The following is a 17076-nucleotide window of genomic DNA, read 5'->3' on the forward strand; positions in this document are numbered from 1 at the left end:
GAAGAAATTTATCAATATGAGCAGAGTAGAGAAGACTGCCCCTGCCAAAAGTATATCCAGTGACCATAAAAAGGGAATGAAAGAAAGATAAAAAGAAACCTGGACACAAAGGAGAAGACAGGTCAGGTGTGGTGGCTCACACCTGTAATCCCAGCACTTTGGGAGGCCAAGATGGGAGGGTTGCTTGAGGGCCCGGAGTTCAAGATCAGCCCAGGTAACACGGTAAGACCCTATCTCTACAAAAAATTTAAAAATTAGCTGGGCATGGTGTCACATGCCTATCGTCCCAGCTACTTGGGAGGCTGAGGTGGGAGGATCACTTGGCTCCCAGAGGTCAAGGCTGCAGTGACCCATGATCACACCACCGCACCCCAGCCCTGAGTGACAGAGCAACGTCCTGTCTCAAAAAAAAAAGATGCTTCACAGTGGATTACTACAATTTTATTTTATTTATTTTTTGAGACGAAGTCTTGCTCTGTCACCCAGGCTGGAGTGCAGTGGTGCAATCTCAGCTCACTGTAAGCTCCATTTCCCAGGTTCGAGTGATTCTCCTACCCCAGACTCCCAAGAAGCTAGGATTACAGGTGCACACCACCACACCCGGCTAATTTTTGTATTTTTAGTAGAGACAGGGTTTCACCATGTTGTCCAGCTGCTCTTGAGCTCCTGACCTCAAGTGATCTGCCCACCTCAGCCTCCCAAAGTGCTGGGATTACAGGTGTGAGCCACCACATCTAGCCAGATTACTACACTTTTATTGCTGTGGTCCCATCCCTTAAGGCTTCCATACCCCATGCCTAATATAATTGGAAAACACTGACTCCATCCAATTAGTGACTAGAAAATATTTTGCTATTACAGATTTGCCTAATATGTTCTGTTCAGTGACTATCTCAATAGTTTTTCAATCAAAGTTTGCCTTCATCTGCAAAGGGACACAATACATCTTTACAAGGCACCCATGTGGCATTTCAACAGCCTGGTCATCACACACAGGCTTTGCAGGCAAGATCTAACTGCATCCTACTTTCTCAGCCTCATGAGTGTGATGACATTACATGGATGACATCCTCCTCTGAGGACATTCTCACTTGACATTCTCATGCAGGCCACACAATACAGTACTCACAACAGTGCTCACGGAAAGAGATGGGCCACTGCCCCACACACACAGTGCAAGGTCCTGCCACCTTGGTGAAATTCCTAAAAATTACTTGGTAAACTAAGGGCTGCTCCCTCCCAGACACTGTCAATAAACAGCTATTGACCCTCTCTGCACCCACAATGTGAATACAAGTCTAGTATTTTTCTTAGTTCTTCTTTGGGTTCTGGTGGCAACATATTTCTCATTTACAAATTTAATCTCATTGATGCCAGTACTTGCAAGTCAGCTCAATGTAAATTGGGGCCCCTCCAACAAAAGTCGACAACAGGCAGTCCCATTAGGACCCCCAGAGATTTCTGCACTGTAGGGGCTTCAGCAACCTCCTCTCATTCCTCCTGAAGTCTCTGGACCACCCATGATAGCTGAAAGTTGTCCATAGGCTTTTGATACAAGAAACTGCCCTCCTAGGCCCTGTTCTACACACTATTAGAGCAGCAACTGCTAGCTGCATACTAGGCTGTCTTGGAAATAGAGGCTGTCATTAAACGCTAGCTGTGACCCTCCATACTGCGCTGTCCATTATGCCTTAGGTCATGGAAGCAAAATCCTGCAAGCTCCGCATGGTTACCAAGGCCTCCCTCACCAGAGACCATGGTGCTGGAAAAGGTCACCCCTCTTGCAGACTCCTAGGTTATCTAGGGAGCCCCTTCAAAGCAACTGAGTGAAGAGCAATGGGAATTTGTAGACTTTACAGAGGACATCACTCCCATCATACACGATGAAGCTCAGTGGACAGTTGCTACTTTCCATCCCTTAACCAGGATATCCCGGATAAAGGAAGGACCCAAGATTAGCAAAACTGGCCAAACTTCAGGCAGTCATCTTATTGCTGGATGTCCTGCCCAACAAATCGCCCCATTTGCACAGTTTTTATAAATTCTTGGACCATTGCCTAAGAATTGCACCCTTTGTGGTAAAGAACTCTCAGTATCTCTTGCCTCAAATACACCCAAACTATAAATGAAGAAACAGATGTCTCTACGTACAGTAAGGACACAAAGCTTCAGCAGAACATTTTGGTCCCCTTTGGAGTCCCACATATTACTGACAGTGAGCAAGACACTCATTTTTCTTCTGAGAACAAATAATGCTGGGCTCTTAAGCCGTTCAATGAAACTTCCACCTCCCCTCTCATATCAGGCAGCAGGTTCGATTGAGAGGCATAATGAAATCTTCAAGAAACTCCTATCTAAGTTACTGGGTGTCACTATTGCCACAGGCCTTAATGAATCTAAATCCACAACCTCTGGGGACATGTACTCCCTACACCAATGCCACACGGGTTCCTCAACTGCCTTTACTGGCCATCAAGGGGACACCTCTGAAGTTCATGTTTTTGATGACCATCTCACCATGTGGCCCTCTCCCTCCTGGTCAAGTGCCTTCCTTGCTTCTTAGTGGGGCACTTCTATTCCCTAGAAGTCTCAGCCATCATCAAGGTTTAAATTTATGCCATGGCATCTAGGGGTGAACTGTTGTATAAGACCTAACATTGAGACTCAATTTATGTGCTACCTTGACATTGGTAGAACTGGGAAGGGCTCACACCTGTAATCCCAGCACTTTGGGAAGCCAAGGCGGGTGGATCACCTGAGGTCAGGAGTTAGAGACCAGCCTGGCTAACATGGTGAAACCCCATCTTTACTAAAAATACAAAACTTAGCTGGGTGTGGTGGCGGGCACCTGTAATCCCGGCTACACAGGAGGCTGAGGCAGGAGAATCACTTGAACCCGGGAGGCGGAGGTTGCAGTGAGCCAAGATCGAGCCACTGCACTCCAGCCTGGGCGACAGAGTGAGACTCTGTCTCAAAAAAAAAAAAAAAAAAGAACTGGGAAGATCTTGAATGGCCTAACCCACAAGTCTCCTTCCCACTCTGCTCCCATGGCCAAAGTCCCCTAGCCAATCAATGCCCCTTACCAAGGGGACCAGGCACAGTCCTTGTTCTCTTTTTGTAATGGGCTTCATTTCCCCCGACTCCATGGACTTCCTCAAACAAGCCAATCACATCCTCCCTGACAACCAGGAGGCACCCCATTTGCTTAATACCATAAAGCCTGTCTGACAGTCCCTGGTTGTTTGCTCTGCTCCTAAGTGTAACCCCCATGTGGCCGTGCATGACACGCAGTGTCCTCCTCTGAGTATACATGACTCATAAATTCCTGTCGATCTCATCTGTTCAGTGTTGAGTGTCGTGTGTTTGGCCATCCCTGTAACCCTAAGATGGAATCCCTCCCTCACCAACGGGGTGAAGAGAAGACAATCAAAACACATTCTTCCCTGGTGGGGCATGGTGGCTCACGCCTGTAATCCCAGCACTTTGGGAGGCCGAGGCAGGTGGATCACCTGAGGTCAGGAGTTCGAGACCAGCCTGGCCAACATGGTGAAACCACGTCTCTACTAAAAATACAAAAATTAGCTTGGTGTGGTGGCGGGCGCCTGTAATCTCAACTACTCGGGAGGCTGAGGCAGGAGAATTGCTTGAACTCAGGAGGCGGAGGTTGCAGTGAGCCGAGACCATGCCACTGCACTCCAGCCTAGGTGACAGAGCAAGACTCCATCTCAAAAAAAAAATTCTCCCCTGATTAACAACATGATATCAAATTCCACTGTGTTCATTCGTCTGTCATTTTACTAAGGCTTTCAGACAGTAGACAGTGGGATTATACTTGTCCCAACAGCTCACCCTCCTAAAGGTCAAACCTAAACCATTTTGGTTCTCTTGTTCAAGTTCAGGTAGCCAGTGAAAAGCAAAGGAACTTGAAATTCATGTTAAACATTTAACAAGTTTCCATATGAATTGCTAGGAAGCAACTTCCATTCCAAAGTTGTGTTAACTTCAGTTTTCCTACCTGTGGTGAAGATGGTACAAAATAGCTTAAAAACTGATTTTGTTCCATCAGATTCTAATTTTAGTCACAGAATTCAAGGCCATACTCTAAACTTTAAAGTTGGCAGAAATATAACAGAAAATTTAGCACCATGTAAATGTTTAAAGTTATTTAGCCTTAAATACAGAACCATTTAACTCAGGGTTGAAAAGTCAGGATGAAGTGAGGAATTGACTGATTAAGCCATTTGATTTTTACCTTCATTAGCAGTCTTTTTTATTTTATGTATTTATTTATTTTGAAACAGAGTCTCACTTTGTTGTCCAGGCTGGAGTGCAGTGGCATGATCTCGGCTCTCTACAATTTCTGCCTCCCAGGTTCAAGTGATTCTCGTGCCTCAGCCACTCCAGTATCTGGGATTACAGGTGTGTGCCACCACCACACCTGACTAATTTTATTTTTGTATTTTTAGTAGAGATGGGATATCACCATGTTGACCAGGCTGGTCTGGAACTCCTGGCCTCAAGTAATCCACCCGCCTTGGCCTCCCAAAGTGCTGGGATTACAGGCGTGAGTCACCGTACATGCATTAGCATTCATTCACCTATTATGCGCTGAGCTGCTAGATTGGTTCAAATAAGGAACCATGTATATTCATTGTCTCACACACAATTCCGACTGGAATAAAAGACTTTCTTTTCATAATAGTATTATCTGGGAAACTGAAGCTAAAAGCGTGGTCTTTGCCTGAGGCTGTGTATGTTATCTTTTTACAGCTAGAGCGGTGGCTGACCCAGGCTTGTGTCGCTCTCAGCTCTCCTGCCTGTCAATCAGAGTGCTGAGCTCTCCCCCAGACCTCCTTAGTTGGAATCTCCAGGGCCCCAGAAGTCTGCGTTGTTGACAAGCATCCCCACATTCTGATGCACACTGAAGTGTCATTCGTCACAGCCCAACGTAATAGGCGTGTGACTTCAATCACAGTCATCCCCACAATGTCAAAATTATTAACCCAGATTTCTTTAAAGTGCTTTTTTCCCAATACAAGAAGTTGAGTTTTTTTGTTTTGTTTTAGTTTTGTTTTTGTTGAGATGGGGGCTCACTGTTGCCCGAGCTGTAATGCAGTGGTGCAATTATAGCTATAGCTCACTGCAGCCTCGAACTCCCAGGCTCAAACGATCCTCCAGCCTCAGCCTCCCATGTAGCTGGGACTACAGGTGTGCACCACTACACTCAGCTCATTAATTTTTTTTTTTTTCTAGAGATAGGAGTCTCACTATGTTGCTCAGGCTGGTCTCAAACTCCTAGTCTCAAGTGGTCCTCCTGCCTCGGCCTCCTGAGACACAGGCAAACAACTTGAATTTAATAGTGACTTTTCTCAGGTGGTTTTCCAAATGCTCCCACCCTCTATCCTCTTACACACAAAGGATGAAAAAATGTTTTGGAGAGTTGTTACCATTGTATTCTTGCCATAACTGGGAGGGGAAGGCATGTGGATTTTTGGTTTACTGTAACAGAAGACTCCCAAGAGGGTCTCTGTCAAGGCTCAGGGGGCGGGGGCGGGGAGTGTATTTATTGAACAAGCAGGATGAGAACACACAGCAAACCATACAGGTGGGAGGATGAGGAGTTTCCTGTGAGAACAGGGACAACTCTTCACATGGCATCATTATCAATCCATGAGGTGGGAAATCATATCAAATACAACATATTGGCTTCCTAGTTTTAGGACAGACCTTTCTACTTTTGAATTATTTAGTGATTTCCTAGTACTTGTTTGTTTTCTCTTCACGTGTTCAAACTGAACTACTTCTACATTTAATTAACACATTGTTCTAAAAGGCACCCCCAAACAGCATCTATGTTTAAGTTCAAGTTCCTCAAACTTCTTAAGGTAGCATTAGTCTACCTCACTTCGGCCGGGCGCGGTGGCTCACGCCTGTAATCCCAGCACTTTAGGAGGCCAAGGCAGGCAGATCACGAGGTCAGGAGATCGAGACCATCCTGGCTAACACAGTGAAACCCCGTCTCTACTAAAAATACAAAAAATTAGCTGGGCGTGGTGGTGGGCACCTGTAGTCCCATTTACGAGGGAAGCTGAGGCAGGAGAATTGCGTGAACTCGGGAGGCAGAGCTTGCAGTGAGCCGAGATCGCACCACTGCACTCCAGCCTGGGCGACAGAGCGAGAATCCATCTCAAAAAAAAAAAAAAAGAAAAGAAAAAAAGAAGTCTACCTTACTTCTCTTTAACTTCTAAATACACTATACCATTTTTTTGAATGATCAAAGAAAAGAGCAGGGACACAAGAGAAAATGAAGATGATAAAATCTTGTTAGATTCGTGTATTTAAGTGTAATTTTCTCCCATTATGAATAGTGGCTCAAAAATCAAAATTCCTTTTCCAAAGACATTTTTCTCTCGAAAACGTGAACAGTCACATTCCCTTCAGAACAATCAAGCAGCAGCTTCTATGAGATACTGGGAATCACGTGATGGAAAATAAACCTCAATCTCACCAGTTCTTAGTACCCACAGACTCACAGAACAGCCATCAGAAAAGAGCCCCAAACAAAATGAACCACCAAAAACTGTAAAATCAGGGGGTGGCTGCTTGAGGTGGAAGTTCTGCATTTATGCCCAATGAGAAAACAGATAAAATTTATATTAACACATTTCACCTCAAAAACAGATGCTGACAAATGAAATTACACTAGATTTCCACAGCTGATTATTAAAACCACATTATTCAAAACCAATCTATTCTGGCCACTGTTAAAGGTTTATACTCTCTGCGAATAAAGTAGGAATATGCTAGCAGTATGAAAGAGATTTTGTGAAACTGTTAACGCTAATTACAAATGATGCTTCTAGTAAATAAAGCTGGCCTCCTTAAAACTCACTTAAATGTTGGTGTCCTAGTCTTTCCTTTATAGAATTAAATTACAATTGCTTTTAAGTCTATAAATCAGTCTCTTCATTAATTCACATGGATTTTTCTTTCCCTAAAAACAACTTATTTATTTATTTATTTTTGAGACAGGGTCTCATTCTGTCACCCAGGCAGGGGTGCAGCCCAGGAGGTTCGTGCCTCACTGCAGCCTCAACCTCCCAGGCTCAGGTGATCCTCCCACCCCAGCTTCCCTGGTAGCTGGGATTACAGGCACATGTCACCACACCCAGCTAATTGTTTATATATTTTTGTAGAGACAAGGTTTTGCCATGTTGCCCAGGCTGGTCTTGAACTCCTGGAGTCAAGTGTGAGCCATGGCATCCAGCCATAAACAACTTTAATGAGAAAATGACCACAATGTCTAATGATAGTATTGGTCCCACCAGTGACATCAAAGAAAAATGCTAGCAGATATCAAATTGTTATATTGTTGAGCGCAAATGTAGGAGTAAGTTTTTAAACTTCTAGATGTGGTTCATTTACATATAAAATGACGTATTTATTTGGAGATAAGAAATTATGCACTTAATAATAATGTTCACTCCAATCTGTTCCTTGATCTAAGAAAAAAAATACTATTCAACATGAATAAGGACAAAGGAAAGACCTAGGGTATGGTTTTCACATTCACGTTACTTATAAATTCATTAAGATTTTGTAGAACTCAAATTCTAGGAGAAATCTGATGATACAATTACTGTAGTATCAGGTTGCTAAGCAACAATCTTTTTCTTTCAAAACAGGAAATCACACTTAAGAGTGACAAAAAAAGATATTGAGCCCGATGGCACCACGACATTCAATGCTAGGGCCACTACATCTCCGTCTTTTTCTAAGACAGTTTCACTTTGTCATTCTGACTGAACGCTTGATTTTAAGCTTGATTTTTCACACTTCTTTGGCTGGATTTCCCTGCACTCCTGTCTGGTGTTCACAAGTGGCAGGCACCATTCTCGATTTATTTCAATGAATTCTCACCAGCACCCTGGGAGGTGGACGGTAACCTTGTCCTCCCCGCTGTGCTAAGGAGGAAACAGAGACCCTGAGACCTGAAGCCACTTGCAGAGGCCACTCACAGCCTTTTTGGACAGAAAAGAAAGGGCACTCTAATGGTGTCATTTCAGGGAGCAGGGAGAAGGGTCTGGGATAGTAGGGGGAGAAGAGGAGGAGAGCTTTGGCCAAACTCTGGACAGGTTGCCCCTGGGGATCTCGCTACGATTATCCACTACCATGAGAACTGTTGGGGAGACCCACATTAGTGCGTGCTGGGCAGGCCTACCCCTCCATGGTGACCAGGATGCCAGGTGCCCCTGCCATCTCTAAAAATAGTCAGACCTGATTGTCCCCAACGCCACCCCATCCCACCCCTCATCTCTGGGTTGTCAGCAGACTACAAGGTAGAGGCACCACTGTGACAACCAGCAGCTTGGCCTCCATAAAGGAACACAGGGCCCAGGTGCAGTGGGTGGCTCACGCCTGTAATCCTAGCTCTTTGGGAGGCCAAGGCAGGTGGATCATCTGAGATCAGGAGTTCAAGACCAGCCTGACCAATATGGTGAAACCCTGCCTCTGCTAAAAATACAAAATTAGCCAGGTGTGGTGGCGGGCACCTGTAATCCCAGCTACTTGGCAAGCTGAGGGAGGAGAATCACTTGAACCTGGGAGGCAGAGGTTGCAGTGAGCCAAGATTGTGCCATTGCACTCCAGCTTGGGCAACAAGAGTGAAACTCTGTCTCAAAAAATAATCCAAAAAAAGGAACATAGCCCTGCTGACCACCCAGCAGGAGAGGTTATGGAAGGCTAGGGTCTAGCCACCCCTATAGTCTGCACCATGCCTAAAGCATAAGTGTATGGGTTATCAAAGATAGCTTTTCTAGTTTGCTTTTGGGCCTAACAAGCATCCCTCACCCCTTTGTCTAGCCACAGAACAGTGGTTTGGGCAAAATCCACTCCATGACTCTCCTCCCTGACCCGATCTCAAGGCTCAGACCTGGCCAATGTCCTCCATCCTCCTGATGACAATAGTTGATTTAAGGATGGCCACATGGCCTGAACTGCCACAATCACAATCATCTCTAAAATTGTGCTATCCGTGCTGGTGGAAAGGCTCCCTCTTCCTCCACCACCTTGAGAACACCATCTAAAGCAGGAGGCACTAGTAATCATCTTTCCCTCCACGGGGGGAAATCCTGCCCAAGAATGGAGCCAACATGGAAGAAGACAGAGCCATGAGACAGAGAGACTCAGCCTGACAGCCTCATTTAGATGCTTGGATCCAGCAGGGCCCAAAGACCCCAAAGTCAGCGAGTTCCCACTTTTTTTTTTTTTTTTTTTTTTTTTGAGACGGAGTTTGTTGCCCAGGCTGGAGTGCAGTGGTGTGATCTTGGCTCACTGCAACCTCTGCCTCCCAGGTTCAAGCGATTCTCCTGCCTCAGCCTCCTTAGTAGCTGGGATTAACAGGTGCCTGCACCACGCCCAGCTAATTTTTGTATTTTTAATAAAGACGGGGTTTAACCACGTTGGCCAGGCTGGTCTCAAACTCCTGACCTCAGGTGATCCACCCGCCTCGGCCTCCCAAAGTGTAGGGATTACAGGTGTGAGCCACCGCGCCTGGCCAGTTCCCGCTTTTTAAACAAATTAGTGTTAGATTTCTCTCCCTTTGCAACCCAAAGTCCCAGCTGTCTTCATTTTATGCCTGTTAAAAACACCACAGGAGTTTAATGCATAATTTGTTATGGAATAATTTACAGTTTTTAATAAGAAAATTCATTTCTATTGTAAGGTTAAAAGATACGATTTAAAAAAAGAAAAAAATTAATTTCTGAGACAATTATGTCACAAGTCACGAGCTAATCTATGGGCATGTTTCTGCTTTACAATTTTAAATAATGAAAAATTACGTCGACTAGTACTTTGTTCACAATATTAAAATAATCACACGTTCAAGTAGTTATTTTAACTGTACATACCTTTAGGGAGTTCCGTATCTTGAATGGGATATTTGTCTGACTGTAGGAACCAATAAAAAAGGAGAGTTATTTTTAAATGCCATGTAAGATCAAAGTGAAAAGAAAGCTTTGTCTTGGGAAAGTTATGACTTCAATTAAAAACTTGAAAATGTTTAGCCTCAAACTTATCAACTGGCCTCACCCATTGATTGTGTTTATTCTCAGTCGACGGGAATGAAATCAAGGTTGACAAGAGGTTAATGCTGGAACACGAAACAGAATAAGCCTTCCAAATTTCCACAGCTTGGACCACAAAACTACACTTCCTCTCTTTTCTGCAGTGCTAGCCTCCTGCAGTTTACAATTGAGGAGCAGTTGTTGACATGAATTATGAGGACAGATGCATTTCTTCTCACTGTTTCTGCAACAGTCATTGGGGTCAATAAACATGTGTTCTGGGCAGTATTCACTATTGCAGAGCTCTGGCCTGGGCTGACTGAGACAGGATGATTCAAAAGATCCCTTCCCTACTGATTGCACAAAGATCTAAAAATCCATAATTATGCAAAATTCAGCACAGTTCCTCAGTGCATCAGTTGAGAGTAATACTGTTACAGGAATTCAAAATAGCAAATGTTCTCACAATCACATATATTTCTTTTCATCTATTCATATTTACATGCCGATATCTAAAGTTCCAGAAATTTATTTCAGACTAAACAATGTAGCCATTTCTGAAAACGTCCATGAGAGGAATGAAAAGGAGCCTAATTTCCCAACCCTGTCCCCTAACCCCTGCTCGGCTCCCAACTCCACTCAGCCCTGTCCTTCAGCCTGAACAAAATTACACCTCAACAATTTCCTGTAGGTCTCCACCCATGTCTTCCTCCGAGAGAGGAAAGAAAGAAAGAAATGGAGAATTGAGGGTTTTGTTTTAAATGCCTTTCCTTGGAGTTTCTTTGGAGCTGGGCAGTAAAGTTTCAGAACTTCTAGAAGCCTCCAACCTCTCCCAACAAAAATAAATTAGTAAATAAAAATTAATCACACAGAATAGTCCAACCATTCTACCCCAGATCAAATTAGTTCTCATCATTATACTTCCAAGACCGTGGAGCACAAACCTGTACTAGAACATTTATCACTCTGTTTTAAAAAGAGGCTGGGCGTGGTGGCTCACGCCTGTAATCCCAGCACTTTGGGAGGCTGAGGCAGGCGGATCACCTGAGATCAGAAGTTCAAGACCAGCCTGGCCAACATGGTGAAACCCCATCTCTACTAAAAATACAAAAATTAGTTGGGCATGGTGGCTCGTGCCTGTAATCCCAGCTGCTCAGGAGGCTGAGGCACGAGAATTGCGCCGGGAGGTGGAGGTTGCAGTGAGCTGAGATTGTGCCATCGCGCTCCAGCCTGGGCAACAGAGCAAGAGTTAGTCTCAAAAAAAAAAAAAAAACAAAACAAAACAAAAAAAAAAAACAGTACTTGTCTATTTCCTCAGATAGACTGAGTTTTTCCAGAGATGGAACTACAATCTGTGCATTCCCAGATTGTAACATAGTTTTAAGTAACTATCCACTGAAAGTCTGCATGGAAGAACATACAAGCGGGAGCAAGTGCAGGGCTCCTAGAAAGACTGATGCTGGAGCTAGGCCTAGAGAATGGCCGAGAATTGGATGAACTGAGAAGCAGCAGCAAAGTAGTTGCAGGTGGCAGGCATGGCAGGAGCAGGGATCAGGTGGCTGGAAGAGCTGAGGGTATAGAACTGAAACAGAGAGTTTTTTGGAGGTGGACAGAGGAAGGTGGGATTAGATGAGAAATGATGGAGCCAGTTTCCAAGAAAGACCAAGAAAGATAAGCAAAGGGATTTAGGTGGGATGCCCTTCTAGGTTCTCGGGAAACTTGCTACCTGCCTTACACCGACTTTGCATAAGGGAAGATGGTCAACACAGTGTTGCAAGAAGTCAGACAAGCAGGCAATGACAATTCTCTGAGATGGCAATAGGGACTGGGCTACAGAGAGGGGAGCACCTGAAGGTCCCAAGGCAAGTAAGGCTTCGTAGATCAGGGGAACTCTTGAAGTGAGATGGGAAGAGGCACAGGAGTTCATTAGGTAAGGATGCAGGGAGATTTTCCTTGCCAGAGGGAACAGCATTATTGCTACCCTGGGAGGGTGAGAAGGTATGGCATATTAAGAAGCACCACATAGCTACACAGGGCTGGGTCATCAGGTGAGCAGTGGATGCTGAGGTAAGGCCATGGAGGACCTCATCTCCCATGTCAAGGAGTATATACTAAATCCTGTACCCAGCGGGAATATTGTGGGTTGAATTCTGTCTCCCAAACCAGATGTGTTGAAGTCCTAACCCCCAGTTCCTCAGAATATGACTTTATTTGGAAACAGGGTAGTTATAGAGGTAATTAGTTAAGTTATGAGGTGGGTAGGCCCTTGACCCAATATGATTGGTATCTTTAAAAGAAGAAATGAGGGCCAGGCACAGTGGCTCACGCCTACAATCCCAGCACTTTGGGAGGCCAAGGCAGGCGGATCACCTGAGATCAGGAGTGTGAGACCAGCCTGACCAACATGGTGAAATCCCGTCTCTACTAAAAATACAAAAAAATTAGCCAGGCCTGGTGGCGGGTGCCTGTAATCCCAGCTACTTGGGAGGCTGAGGCGGGAGAATCACTTGAACCTGGGAGGCAGAGGTTGCAGTGAGCTGAGATCACACCATTGTACATTGCACTCCAGCCTGGGCGACAAGAGTGAAACCCCATCACCCCCAAAAACAAAGAAGAAGAAGAAGAGGAAGAAGAAAGAAGAAGGAGAAGGAGAAGGAGAAGAAGAGACAAGACACAAACACCCCAGGAGAAGATGATCGTGTGCTAGTGAAGTGAGAGAATGGAGTGATACCTCTATAAGCTGAGGAGCTTCCACGATGGCTGGCAACCACTACAAGCTAGAAGAGACAAGGAAAGATTCTTCGCTATGGGTCTCAGAGGGAGAATGGCCCTGAGGACACCTTGATTTCAAGCTTCCAGCCTTCAGAACCATGAGCAAATACATTTCTATTGTGAAAGCTGCCCAGTCTGTGGTATTTTGTTGCAACAGCCCTAAGAAACTAGTAAGAGGGACACTTTGGAAAGATCACTTTGTCCCCAGCATAGAGATAGTAATTAGAGGTAGCTGAGCCCCACGGTGAGCATAAGGACATGGCTCCAAGGGAGGGAAAGAAAACCTGGTAACAGGAAGTGAGCAGTATATCAGGGAGACCTGGAGAGTCACAGGTCAGGGCAGTGGGAAGGGAAAGAAGGCAAACTGAATAGGAAGGGAAGGGAAGGGAAAGGGAAAGAAGGGAAACTGGAAGGGAAAGAAGGGAAACTGGAAGGGAAAGAAGGCAAACTGAATAATACTTTATAGAAACCGAAGGCTTTAGTAACAAGCTACTCCAGAGATGTATAAGCCATGGCCACGGGGTTGTTCTCATTCCATTTTGATCAGAGTGAAGAGACTGAGAATTTTTCATAGGAATTTCCGGTGGGTATCAAATCTTGACCCCCTATGCTGTCCACAATTTACCAAGCCAGGGGTAATTAAAGGACAGGAAAACAAACACCTCAGGTTCTCAAGACACCTAAGATTTAAAGACATTTAGTTGAATTATATGAAGTGTATTTTGTGTCGCTGTAACTAAATTAGTTAACCACAACTTTTCACGAGTTGGTAGATCCCATCCTCCGAGGATCTGGAACAGAAGGAATGTGTCTTACACAATATGCCCATCACACATGCCACCTGTCAGAGAGCACTGCTTAGGCCCTCAGCAAGAGGCAGTGCTGGGCAGGAGCACAGGGCTCTGGTCTAGGTGGCTGCACACTTCCATTAACTGTCCTTTCTGCATCTGTAGGATGGGGATATCTGCCCCACCATCTCAAGGGATGGTTGGGAGGATCTTGGGAGGTTGAAAAATAATGATGGCAGCCATAAAAAAGAACAAAATTCTGTCCTTTGCAGCAACATGGATGCAGCTGGAAGCCATCATCCCAAGTGAAACAACTCAGAAACAGAAAATCAAATACTGCATGTTCTCACTTATAAGTGGGAGCTAAAGAATGGGTATATTTGGACATAAAGATGGAAATAACAGACGCTGGGGACTCCAAAAGGGGGGTGGTTGGGAGGAGGGCTCAGGGTTGAAAAATGACCTATTAGGTACAGCGTTCACTATGTGGGTGATGGATTTATGAGAAGTACAAACCTAACCATTATGCTATGTATCCACGTAACAAAGCTGCGTATGTACCCATGGAATCTGAAATTAAAATGATATAATAATAAAACCATAAAGTGAATTTTAAAAAACCAATATGTGTGAAATCTTTGAATAACCTTAAAGCAATAGCCTCAGAATGGTTACGGGAGGGTGGGGAGAGGATGAGGCTCAGAAGGCAGCTGCTAGAATTAAACGCTGTTCCAATAGCGTGTGTCCATCTGGCAAGTAGGCCAGGCGCGGTGGCTCACATCTGTAATCCCAGCACTTTGGGAGGCCGAGGGTGGCGGATCACCTGAGGTCAGGAGTTCGAGACCAGCCTGGCCAACATGATGAAACCCCAACTCTACCAAAAAAAAAAAAATACAAAAATTAGCCAGGCATGGCGGCACATGCCTGTGGTCCCAGCTACTTGGGAGGCTGAGGCAGGAGAATCACTTGAACCTGGGAGGCAGAGATTGCAGTGAGCTGAGATCGCGCCACTACACTCCAGCCTGGGTGACAGAGCAAGACTCCGTCTAAAAAAAATAAAAATAAAAAATGAAATAAAAAAAACAGGGAAGTAGACAAAGCCCTCACATAATGTAATATCACCTCCAACACGTGCAAAAGAAGAACAGAATCTAACGCCATTTTTAGCCTGGAGAAACCCAAAGTTTATTGTTATCACATAGAATACCAAGATAAAGCAGTTTATCTTAGAAAAATCTTACTTTGGGGTTTCTGATGCACATGTAAATACTGAGTAATAAAAACATAAAGAAATAACAAAGGAAAAAAAGCAAAACAATAATTATCACCACTAGTGTAAAAATTTGTCACCTACCATGTTAAAGGATAAAGTGCTAGGGTCTGTGTCTTCCACTGGTTCCTTTGCCATATGATCTGTAAAAAGAACAAAAACAAACAAATAGAACGGGTTTGCTTTAATTTAAAACAACAAATGAGTCCTTTGATAACTGTCTCTATACAGGGGCAAGTAATTTTACTCAGGCTGAAGAAAACCTTACTTCTTCTTTTTTTTTTTTTTTTTTTAAGAAATAGGATCAGCCGGGTGCGGTGGCTCATGCCTGTAATCCCAGCACTTTGGAAGGCCAAGGCTGGTGGATCACTTGAGGTCAGGAGTTCGAGACCAGCCTGGCCAACATGGTAAAACCCTGTCTCTACTAAAAAATAAAATAAAATAAATATAAAAATTAGCCGGGTTTGGTGGTGGGTGCCTGTAATCCAAGCTACCCGGGAGGCTGAGGCAGGAGAATCACTTGAACCCAGGAGTCAGAGGTTGCAGTGAGCTGACACAGTGCCACTGCACTCCAGCCTGGGAGACAGAGTGAGACTCCGTCTCAAAAAAAAAAAAAAGGAAAGAAAGGAAAAAGAAACAGCGTTTGCTCTGTAGCTCAGGCTGGAGTACACTCAGGGGCACAATCATAGCTCACTACAACCTCAAGCTCCCAGCCTCAAGCGATCCTCCCACCTCAGCCTCCCAAAGCACTGGGACTACAGGCATGAGACACTGTGCCCGGCCTGAAAGCCTTACTTCCAATTATTAGTTGAGACAAAATAAAGAGGAACAGATTCAGAATGCATCAAGAAAGAGATTAATAAAAAGAAACTATAGGCCAGATGCAGTGGCTCACGCCTGTAATCCCAGCACTTTGGGAGGCCAAGCTGGGCGGATCACCTGAGGTCAGGAGTTCAAGATCAGCCTGGTCCAATATAGGGAAACCCCATGTCTACTAAAAATACAAAAATTAGCCTGGCATAGTGGTGCACACCTGTAGTCCCAGCTACTCGGGAGGCTGAGGCAGGAGAATCGCCTGAACCTGGGAGGTGGAGGTTGCAGTGAGCTGAGATCACACCACCGCACTCCAGCCTGGGCGACAGAGCAAAACTCCATCTCAAAATAATAAATAAATTAATTAAAAATATAAAAAGTAACTATATAAAAAACCCTACCATATTTTGGAACAGGTTACCTATAAATATCTTCAAATATCCAGAGTTACAAACAACCACAAACTATGCAGGCATCATATTAATGACTCTCTTGCCTACTGAATTTGACACTACCTTCGGCAGGAATGATTCCGTTCTGAATCTACTTCTTTCCTCATTTCCTATTCTGCTGCAACTCATTTTTCTTAATCTTCTGAATGTTGTTTATGTGGACTAATAAAGCAAAAAAACTTATAGTTTTTTTTTATCAAAAATAATCTTGATTTCTCAGTATTTTGTTTCTGATACTTTATCACTTGATGCATTTAAGGAATTTAATGGGGAAATACGGAAAAAGGCACAGACCTCAGTCAGGACCTAATTAGTACAAATTAGAAAAGTTTCCCGTCTCCAAAATGCTTTGTAAGACATCTGCCAGAGAGCTATCTCAATAAATAATCAAATCTTTTTGCGTGGGATCCTCTAGATTTGTGCAGTGCACAACCTGCAGTACCCTAAGTGGCAGTCGTGGGTCCAAGAGACCAAATCCTCACTAAGTACATATTGCAGAGTAGGAATTAGGTCCTGGGAATGCCTTTGGGGATCCAAATAAGCACAGCAGGACAATTTGGCAAGATAATAATTTGTGTGTGTTCTTCCTAGGTGTTTCCCAGCTGAGAATGCATCTGAACTTTCCACAATTTCTTTGCCCTGCAGGTGTTGATAATGCCCAAAGAAGCTTCAAGAAGGCAACATCTCTTTGTTTTATGACAGCCTCCAGTCACTGAAGAGAAGTAGAGATGAATGGAGAGAGCCTTTGCCAGTGCCTCCCATGGAGCAGGGCACAGACATCTGCAGAGCACGAAGGTGGCAAGACTGCATCAGAGACAGCACAGAGCAGCCTAACCCCCGGGGACCGTGGCCCAGCCCCAGCAAAGAGACCTGTGCCCTGTGTCCAGCACAGAAACAGAAGGCTGCTGGGTCTC

The 17076-nt window shown here is 44.5% G+C and overlaps 2 protein-coding genes across 3 annotated transcripts in view; both read right to left on the bottom strand.

The window, feature by feature from the left end:
* LOC100593778 (alpha-enolase) overlaps window positions 1–17076 on the bottom strand; it is a 92824-nt gene that overhangs the window by 63032 nt on the left and 12716 nt on the right. The window contains 2 exon segments of the mRNA XM_030812641.1: window positions 9912–9951; window positions 14982–15040. The gene's annotated coding sequence lies outside the window, so the exon portion shown is untranslated.
* EDARADD (EDAR associated death domain) overlaps window positions 1–17076 on the bottom strand; it is a 91874-nt gene that overhangs the window by 62002 nt on the left and 12796 nt on the right. For both annotated transcript variants that reach the window (XM_003267300.2, XM_003267299.4), the window contains exons 2-3: window positions 14982–15040; window positions 9912–9951 (exon numbers count right to left, since the gene is read on the bottom strand). In XM_003267300.2, the coding sequence (XP_003267348.1) occupies window positions 9912–9951; window positions 14982–15040 (99 nt within the window). The remainder of the gene's footprint in view (window positions 1–9911; window positions 9952–14981; window positions 15041–17076) is intronic.

The sequence above is a fragment of the Nomascus leucogenys genome, chromosome 5, assembly GCF_006542625.1.
Source record: "Nomascus leucogenys isolate Asia chromosome 5, Asia_NLE_v1, whole genome shotgun sequence".
NCBI classification, from domain to species: domain Eukaryota; kingdom Metazoa; phylum Chordata; class Mammalia; order Primates; family Hylobatidae; genus Nomascus; species Nomascus leucogenys.